The sequence below is a fragment of the Hermetia illucens genome, chromosome 4 (genome assembly GCF_905115235.1).
Source record: "Hermetia illucens chromosome 4, iHerIll2.2.curated.20191125, whole genome shotgun sequence".
NCBI lineage: Eukaryota > Metazoa > Arthropoda > Insecta > Diptera > Stratiomyidae > Hermetia > Hermetia illucens.
This window is the reverse complement of record NC_051852.1, coordinates 43,520,801-43,531,287: the sequence shown is the minus strand read 5'-3', so window position 1 is coordinate 43,531,287 and position 10,487 is coordinate 43,520,801. Positions and strand designations below refer to the sequence as shown.

General features: G+C 40.0%; 1 protein-coding gene across 1 annotated transcript; it reads right to left on the bottom strand.

Annotated features, from left to right (window-relative positions):
* Nucleotides 1-9,235: 9,235 nt before the first annotated feature.
* LOC119653516 (collagen alpha-1(XXV) chain-like) lies at nucleotides 9,236-9,595 on the bottom strand. Its single transcript, XM_038058183.1, has one exon. It carries the CDS (start codon nucleotides 9,593-9,595, stop codon nucleotides 9,236-9,238), a length of 360 nt encoding a protein of 119 aa, XP_037914111.1.
* Between the last annotated feature and the right edge of the window lie 892 nt (nucleotides 9,596-10,487).

The following is a 10,487-nucleotide window of genomic DNA, read 5'->3' as shown; positions in this document are numbered from 1 at the left end:
TTGCAGTCTATTTGTTTGGTACTGCCTGGAAAACTTTGTTGGGTGTCTAGCAGCGTTAAGGCTATGCCACCTATTATTATAGGAAGCTTGTTCCAAGCTGGGACGTGAAGGAAATTCTACCTTCTTTTGCTAAGGAATCCGTATCTCCTTCCCCTTTACACCACAGTGACTATGTTCCCAGAGTAGTTTCACTGTATCGAATCTACAGGGTGCGGCAGCATAACTTCCTTTTTTAAAATGCGCGTCACTCAGTTAGTTGATGTCATAGCGGAGCGCTAGTGGTCTCGTTCAAGAGGGGATACTGTAAAGTTTTGTCCCGACATGGTTCAGCCGCCATTATGCGTTGGAATAGTGAGGAGCATGCCTTTGCCGTTGAGGTTTACTTTTCGAGCGGATGTTCGGTTATTGCAACACAGCGTGCATTTCGGAATCGCTTTAATTTAGCCCCGTTGGCTCCCGTCCCAGACCGCAAATCAATTATCACATTGGTCATTACATTCAGACAAACTGCAAGTGCGACAAAAGGAAGAACTGGAGTCCCTCGCCCGTTTGATCACCTGAGAATATTGAAGTAGTGAGAGCGTCAATGTTGCGATCGCCACGGCGTTCTGTGCGCAAACACGCATCTGCCCTTAGACTATCCGATCGTTCTGTGAGAAGAATTCTTCGTGATGATCTTCATTTTCATCCCTATAAGATGGCGATAGTGCAGGAACTTTCAGAACGTGACTTCAATTCTCGGATGAACGCGTGTGAGCTTCTTCTTGATGTCGTTCCCGAGGGTGCTATTGTTTTTTTTAGCGATGAGGCCCATTTTCATTTGTGTGGGTCGGTTAACAAACAAAACATGCGCTACTGGGCTGACACCAACCCTCGAGAATTGCATGAAAAGCCTTTGCATTCACCCAAAGTCACAGTGTTGTGTGCAACTTCCTCAGCTGGAATTATTGGTCCCTGGTTTTTTGAGGAAAATGAGGTTACAGTGACAGTGAATTCGGACCGGTATGTAAACATGCTACAGAGTTTTTTTTCCCACAGCTAGTAAATTTGGATTTGGGGGACACTTGGTTCCAACAAGACAACAAGACGGTGCAACAGCACACACTTCAAGAGCATCGATGGCTGTTTTGAGGGATCACTTTTCAGAGCGCCTTATCTCAATTAGAGGCGATTTGGAATGGCCGGCACGCTCTCCCGATCTGTCCCCTTGTGATTTGTTTCTATGGGGTTTTTTGAAATCCCGTGTTTATGTGAACCGTCCAAGAACCCTACAAGATTTGAAGACCAACATCCAAGAAGAAATTGCCAACATAACATCCGCTATGCTAACAAGAGTCATGACAAACGCCAGAAATCGGTTCACGCAATGTATGGAGAATGGGGGACGTCACCTAACAGATTTGATCTTCAAAACAATGTAAATAAAAACTTTAGACATGTACCTACATTATAAAAAATTAATAAATATTTTCCGATGCATACAATAGTTTTTATTGAGTTTTGAAAAAAGGAAGTTATGCTGCTGCACCCTGTAGAAATAGAGTTTAATCGGTTTTTACATTCCTGAAGGTTCTCAGTGTAGTTTGACGCTGATTGCTGCAGATTGCGATGTGCTTGAGGAGTGGTTCGTTAATCACCTAGGTTGCTACCCTAAGGATCGAACACACTTCAGCCTGAAAGATTGTTGCATCTTGTTCTAAGGGAAAAGCCCATTTCTTGTTTCTTTTCGGAAGGTTGGTTCTTGTTCCCGAACTATGTTCTGTTTTTGAGCCATCTGTGTAGAAGACGTCAATAATTTTGTGCCCTTCACTTCCGTTGCTTCCCCATAGATCTCGGGGGGGATCACAAACTTTTGATATATTTGATGCATACACTTAAAAGCGCCTTGACGTCCACGAACACCCCCATCGTGTACTCAACTTTCAAAGTTACATCCTGTATCTTTGAAACCAAAGAATAAAGAACACGGCCACAGGGCTTTCCAGGTTGGTAAGCGAGGGGAGATGAAGGAAATGATGTGTGATGTATGAAAGTATTATTTCCACAATTGCCATATTCCAGCAGATGGTTTTTTTTGTTGAAAAATCAGTTGAAGAGCATATTCCACATCCTTTCCAGTGAGGAGACTGTTTTAGTGAGCTAAAGGCAATAGACAGGTTACAATTTCCGAACACTCGTTCCGCGAGTATTATAGAATGCGGCCTAGCGTTATTGCGGAAACAGGAAGTACGTATGTTAGTACTGATTTGATTTGAATGACTGATAAAGGTGGTGAGGAAGACGGGGCAGCCACCTTGTCATCCAGACCAAAACCAAGTGGCCGAGGAGAACCTCCACGTGGTGACGCCGGGATATGCTGTATGCGCGTACCATGAGAACTGTGATAGCCCCTGAATTCATGAATGATCCAGGAGAATCGCTCATGTGCATTCAGCTCGATTATAGCCGCTGCCTACTAGGGGGAGTTTTATGGGCGTTGTGGTTACTTTCAAGCAAACAGAGACCTTCGGGCCGCAAACAGAAACCTCGAATGCCGTACTCTGTATTTCGGTAGAGATTTAGGTAGGTCTTGCATCCAATAATCTGAATAAATTGAGCCATGCACTCAGTATAGACTGGTACCGTTGTGCTTGTCCCAGCGGGGCTCTGATTTTTGCCGTAGCCAAGATTGAATGGGGAGAGAAAGATCGGAAAAGGTTTTCGCTAAAGAAAGTCTTTAGGTTGGACTAAACTGGAGGGACAATAGAGGGTCATTTGTTGAGCTGTGTTAAGATAAGGTACGGTATGTGTGGCAAGTAAAAGTAAAATAAAGTTTTATGGGAAGAAACAAAAACGGGTTAATTTTGTTACTTGCTCTCCGCTTCCCTGCATATACATATTTAGACTCAAAGATAGACAGAAGGTGACTTGGTTCCGTCCTTCTTTCTACGAAACCTCACGCCATGTAATGTGTAAATTAGTTCGGGAGCATAGTAAACATTTTTTCTTCAATGCTTATACAAACGGGATGGTGACTTTGTCTCCAAAGTGCTTTTTCGTCAACCTTCTCAGTTTATTCACTACGTCTCCCAGTTAGATATTCCGAACAGCGCTTTGCTGATGCCTTTCTAGGTCCATTTCCTTGGAAATTGTCTTTGAATGTGCTACCAGAGGTTTCCTTTGCCAGTAACCAGTTCATTGCAGTTTTCGTAGCTCCATGAAGATTCGTGAAAGTGGCTTATCTTGCAAATTGAAGACTTCAGCTCTGTTACCTATAATAAACTATGAGTTCTTTCTTATGGATCCTACATTTCGTTGTAAAATACGCCATTAAAATAGAGATTTTCCAAAGACTTTCACACCCATATATGTAGTAACACAGCAGCTAATGGCGTTTATAGGTTGGTACCATCAGTGTGCGGAAAGGCGCCCAATGTATGGTCATCCGCATAACTTTTTTCGTAGGTTCGGCCTACTTTGAGATAGCTTTATTTTCTGACTATAGGGAATCCTTAGTGGCTGACTTGACCATCGGATTCAGTTTTTCAAAGCCGGCATTTGTCCCAATTAGTCGTACTTCTAGGGCCTTGCGAAGATAATCAGTTATTAGAATCGGTGGCTATGGATGTCCTTAACAGAGCTTTCGAATTTGACTTGTGGCTTATATCGGTATACTGGGCATGTTTCCGTGATCAATATGTCGTCAGTAACTTTCTCCGGTATCTGAGAGATGATCCCCCACTTTCTAGGAAACATCTCAGATTTCACAGAATTTGGGCTAAGTAGAAGTGGAAGCTGCAGCCGCTGATAGAAAATTCCTCAGGGAGACCGTCAAGCTCGTTGGTTTTACTCCTCTGTTGGAAGGAAGAATCGGCATGTTACCATAACTAGTTATTTCATTTACGAGAGGTGGAATTTCAACGAATGTTGTATTATTCAGAATCATGGTAAAGTGATCCTTCTGCTTGTTAAGTTCACGTCATGGTGAATAATAATAATAATAATAATCGTTGGCACAACAATCCATATTGGATTAGGGCCTTGAAGTGTGTTAGAGCACTTCATTCAAGATTGTAACGGTACACTACAGTATACTATAGGAGGCAATGTGGTCAGCATTGCATGGTGAATGATCAGCGGTAACTACTGCCTTTTTGACCGACGAAACCGTATAATTGCACTTTACGTGGTTCGTCATAGAATCGTCCGCCTACATGGTCTCCTCAAGATATTTGCCCTGATCATGCGTCTTGTTTCTAAACTAGCGTGAGAGTAATCTTGCAGATTGGTATTGTGTTCTAGGAGGAGGAAATTAGACTTGGGGACTTGAGCCACAACAGGTCTACCAGATGTACACACCCTTGTGTGTATTTCAGGTGGGGAAGGGGCAAAGTCTCTGAGCACTCAGACTCTAATGGTCCATTGTACTCGATTGCCCTGTATAATGGAACATCTTGGTTTCGTTTATGTATCGCAGGATAGGCTAATTCTGGCCCGCACATGCCAGAAATTGAATTCCCTTTTGCTAAATTATCCGAGATTTCATTTCCTTCTACACCACAACGAGCAGGTACCCAGAGTAGTTTCACCGTATTCCTGAATGATTTTGGAAGTGATCAAAAGACTGTTCATCATCCTCATTGCAGCTTGACTATCGTCACAGATTGCGATACACCTGCCTTTCAACTGCTCGTTAATCAGCCAGATTGCCGCCCTTAGGATCGCATACACTTTAGCCTGAAAGACCGTTGCATATTGTCCCAAGGGAAAAGTTCACCTTTCGTTTTTATTCGAGAAGTAAGTTCAGGAGTAGGACTCTGTTCTGTTTGGAACCATTGGTGTAGAGGACGTCAGTATGTTTTCAGTCGCATTCTTTTGGTTTGTCCCAGTTTTCTCTTCGTTTCAAGATAACTTCATATCTTCTACCAAAATTAGAAGGCATTGCGAAAACGAAATTCAGTCCTCCCAATAACTCCATTGTTTCCCCATAGATTAAACCGAATTAGTCTATGAGTTACTCCCATTGCAGTGCTCTGAATAAACAAATCCAAGGGCTACAAATGGAGTAATGCATTTAGAGCTGCGTTGAATGTGGTGCTCTTGGTAATATCCAGACACACAGTTTTTTGCAGTGCGGCTAGTTTACAGCGAAAACTCTTTTGTTGCACCTTAACCCACTATACTTCGGATGCATAAACGAACATCGGCCTAATGACAGCAACATATATCCAGATTACTACCTGAGGACTAAATCTCCATATTCGCCGCTTGAGGGTGTAGTGGCAGATTCTAAAGATCGTATAGTAATGAGTCGATCAGCATACTACACGGAAGCGCAGATAGCACAATCCCTTTGGGGCAGTTCTTCGTTGCTTCGGTTGTTAGGTAGCGATCACTACCTGCTTCAGTATACAACAATCTCTGCGTTGGTATAGCAACACCATGCTCTTCGGCAGCATCACAGAGCTTTTGGCAAGGCGCAGAGTCGAACGTCAGTAGTATAAATATGTATGTTCTAATCCACTTTCATATAAAAATCTTGCGGTTTTGAGACGGCATGTATGTTCGAATCCAGTTTCATATGAAAATGTTGTGGTTAGGGGCGGCCGGTTTGGCGCGTGCCGGGGGCGACTTTTAGGGAAGCGTAGTTCGTAGGGCGTCGTCCGCGGGGGTTCGGGGAGCCTCGTTCCGGGCCGGGGCGGGGCGGGGTGGGGCGGGGCGGCGTGCGTTGTTGTTGGATGTCATGTGCGTATTGCTTGGGTGATGGGGAATTGCTTATCAGGTTGACGTATTTGGGAGTGAATATTAGACCGCGGGTAAATATGTAGTAAGTTTGAAAATGATGGTTTTTGTAGATTTTAAATGTACTTGGCTGATTTTGTTGTTGTTGTTGCTGAGGTTGCTGATAAGAGGCGATCGTTTGGGTGCCATGTGCTAATTGTTTGGGTGACTTGAAATCGCTTATCAAGTTGATATATGTTAGGGACTGTGTGAATATTAAACCGCAGGTGAATATATTGTAAGTTTGAAAGTGATGTTTGTCAGTTGTGAAGGAAAATTAGAAGTGTTAAGCGATAAGCCATGTTTTGGATTGAGCGGTTATCGCATAGAGATAAATATTGTATATGTGAACAAGTATGGAAGAGTTTTAAAATTATCAACGTGAAGATTGATTCGGGTTATCTGGAGGTTTATATGACACCTGAGGATGGTTCAAGGGTGCTTGTACTAAGCTTAAGGAATGGAGAGGATTGCAAACCTGGAAATTTCGATACGACATTTACATTTCAAATCTGGCAACATGTTAAGATTGAAGTATTTGGTGAGTGGGATGGTGATGAAGGGAATAGTGTATTTTTATTGCAATTTTGGTGTTGTTGTTTCAGGTAATGGCGAAATTACTATAATGGGAAAAGTGTTGCCAGGTTTGACTAGATGTAAGACGAAAAGCCGATATCTGAAGGGTTGTCCGTTCAACGACATAGATGGTGGTGATGATGTTGAATGGGTACAAAAATATGGAATAAATGAATTTGAAAAAGGGGAAGAGGAAAGAATTAAAGAGGTTCTTCGCCGAAATGGAAGTCATCATGATTATTATGGAGATGATATCATACGAATTCAGCGGGAGTTTGATCGATTGATTCGAAGAAAACAAAATAAAAAATCTTTATCGAGTAAAATTATTGCAAAAGAGGAGGGGGAGAATGGAAGATCTAAGAAAACGTTTCGCATAAGGAGTGGTTATCTGGAGGCTGTTGATGAGGGAAATCCTGAAGTTGATTTAGCTGAAAGAGAATTTTAAATAGTCAATGATAAATTTTGAAATGTGTGTATATCCAACCTGATTGTTTTTTTTTCTTGTAAATATTTGTTTATTGTTCATTCTTTTTCTTTATTATATAAGTTTGAAAGGCTTTCACTTGAGGATATTTATAGATGACATGACAATGTGGTTTTGAACAAAACCATCGAGACTTCAAAATGATTTTCACATTTTAATATAAGAATGGACGTAAACTAGAATAAAATGATTCATATGATAATAATCACATCCAGTAGACTAGGAAAAAAAAGTTTTCTTTCTCTCTCTTTTTTATGGAATAGAAGCAGCCGAAAGGGTAGGTAATTTCAATCGTTCAGAGTCGTATAAATAGATCTCATGACGGTAAATATACAATTAGTTGGTTTTCGCAAATCGATTGGAATAGAATGGAGTTTTTAAATATACTTCTTGTGTTAGGTTTTGGTGTGCCTTTTCTTTTAGGTAGCCCATTGCCAGTGGTTAATCTTAATACCAACGAAAGTACAAACAATTTAGCGTTTAATCTCGTGCTACCTGATAACAATACAGCGCAAGTGACATTATCTTTTCGACTTATGACTGTTAGTACAGTTTCAACAGAAACGAACACGTCGTTTCAAAATGATGCCGATGTTGCTATTTCATCATCATCATGGCTGACGTCGACGTCAACAACAACAACAATAACAGAACCGTCTAGAAGATATGTTACAGTCGATGAAGCAATAGAAGGATTTCGGCAAGCTTTGATTAAGAAGGAAATGGAAATAGCTGGAATTATCGAGAGCGAAAATATTTTTTACAGGCACTTTAAATTAGAGTTCGATGATGACAAAATTTTAACAGTTCGATGTACATATGATAGCAACTATTCCATGCGCTCACTGAAAATCGCATGTTATGAATACCATGAGTTCGAAACCGAAAGAATACTCAGTAATGGCGAGGTTGAGTATATAAAACAGGCAGATCCAGACTATAGGAGCAATATAGAATTTCTGGACTTGAAGAAAATGAAGCAAACCTATTCTATGAGTATTGCTTGAACCGCGAACCTGTGCACAACGAATTAAAAAAATGACGACGACGACGGCGAATAAAAACAACATCGATGTGGACGACGACCTTCAACGTTCTATTGAGGAGTTGAAACAATTTTTTTGTACCAAGAGATTGCTAATTCTTACGGAGCACTTTAACCAATTTATAAGCAGCTATACGTTTTTGAAACCATACGCTGAAATGTCGCAGAAAGTCAGCCAATTTGGAAAACATTACGTGAGCTGCCCGTGGGCATATGACGATGCAAAATGCGGACCAGACACTTGTGAATGTTATAGTGTTCGTAGGAGAATAAATGAAATGAAAAACCTTGTTCAGTTTTACAAAAGATTAAATAATAAATAAATTTGATTCTTCAATCAAAATTACAGTGTTTCATTGTGAATCTTAATATATCATATCCTTGGTATTTATCCAGGAATTGTGTTTCGTTGAGAACCCTAGCCACTTCACAAACGCTTGGTTACCATTCCTTTTCAATATTTTTTCCACAAGATAAATTGACGGATGCTCAGCTTTCAATAGTTCAGGCTCATAAAAACCACCTTCAATTTTATTTCCTTCGTAATCTTGTAATAGATATGTAACGGGATTGGTAATACGAATTTCGCGAATCTTGAAAATTTCCGTGGTCCAATTGGGTGTGTAGCCCTTTTCAAATACATGCTTGTATTTACTGATTCGAACATGATCACCCACATTATATTTAAATGGACCCATCACCTTAATGTTGTTGTATACGGTAGACAGGAGTAATTTTTCATTGGAACTATTCACAGCAGACGGAGCCATTTTAATTGTTCGGTGTTTTTTATTATTGTAGGCGTCAACTATATCATCGACTTGATTGATCCACTTGTAGTTTCCATTCATACTAAACTCTTTCCACATCATATTCTTTAGGGTACGATTGAATCGTTCAACAATTGATGCCTTAAGTGGACTATACGTGGAATAATGGTTTATTTGATATTTTGTCATAACATTTTTAAAATGTTTGTTGTAGAATTCTTTTCCGTCGTCTGTTTGTAGGTTTTTAGGAATGCGTCCTCGTTGGAGAATCTGTTCAATTGCTATAGCAACTTCTTTACCCGTTTTTGTTTTGATGGAAGCCGTCCACGCAAACTTGGAAAACGTGTCGATGATCGTAAGAAGGAAACGGAACCCCGTATTGTCGCTAACATATGCTCCCATTTCAACTAAATCGGCCTGCCACAAGTCATCCAAACCTTTAATTATGACTGATCGTCGGTTAAATTTTTTTCGAGCTGACCTATGTAATTCGTTGACTACTTGCCGTTTGCTCATTTTAGAATGAACTGAATTTCGTAATATGATTGATAGTTGTATTTGTTGTTTTTAAGGTATGACTTTGAACTGTCATCATCATTATAGTTTTGTAAGTTCGTCGATTTCAAGTTGAATTTGTCTGTCTATATATTCTTTGAGTTTCTCAATGTTAATATCAACGTAGTTCTTTGTAGAAGCATCAGCATCCTCAACGGGTTCTCCAAGATTCTTGAGTTGTTTGAATTTGATGTTGTAATCACCGCTTTCCGTTTTATTAAATCCCGCACCATGCAAACCTTGTAGACCATCCTTACCAGGTTTTCCTTCTGGACCTCGGGGACCCGAGGGCCCCTGCTGACCTATAGGACCTTGAGGACCTGGGGGTCCTTGAAGTCCTTGCAAACCACGTTTTCCTCCTCCAGTATCGTTTGAAAATCGACCAAATTTATCAACACCCATTTAATAAATGATGTGAGCTGCGTGTTTATTCTATTATTTATGATTCTTTCAATTCTTCAATGATTGATATAATTTCATTGTTATGATTATTGTGACCGGCTTGCTGTGACGCAATGAGTAACCGCAATCGACTTACTAGTTCATTGGGATCATCCCAATATATATAGTCAATTTGTTTGTTAGACGTTTCCATTAAATTAGGGTTTTTGCATTTAATATTAGGGGTTCGTGTTAACCCTTTTCCTTCTTTTCTATTTAACAATTTAGAAATTATTCTTGTATATTTAAAGCTTCGATTTCCATTGACTTGACTGCTACTGTCATAAGAACACCTGTGGGCATTAGAGTGTAGAAGAATACTTTTATAATTCTCTAAATCATCGTCGGAATATATTGTTTCATCTGGATACTTCATAAAAAGCAGTTCATATAAACCCCAACTTCCAATGTAAGCTTTTTCATCTACAATTATATGATTATCATCGATTGCGAAATCTGAATTTCCTATTTTCCACTGATTTCCATTATTGTCATCCCTATATACCCCATAAACACTGTCAATTACAGATGGTTGATTTACATAGATATCTAGATATTGCTTAGCAATATCTGAAAAATGATTTTGCTTCAGGTATTCTCCCAGATATTCTTGTCCTTCCGGAGTGGCAACATATTGGCGAACAGCTTTTGTAGAAGAAGAAGAAGTGTTGGTGAGGTTAAGTTTCCGGTTAAACTTTGACTTAGGAGTTTCAAAAATGTGTTCATTTTCTTCATAGACACGATCTCTCTTTAATTCCTCATCTTTACATTTAATACGAGCTGATGAAGACTCTTCTTTGATCTTTGGTTTTTTTATGTCTTGTTCCTGCAATACTTTAGCTTTTTTAACAAA

What these genes read in the sequence shown, in the direction of transcription:
- LOC119653516 (XM_038058183.1), bottom strand. Translation starts at nt 9,595, where the DNA reads ATGGGTGTTGATAAATTTGGTCGATTTTCAAACGATACTGGAGGAGGA.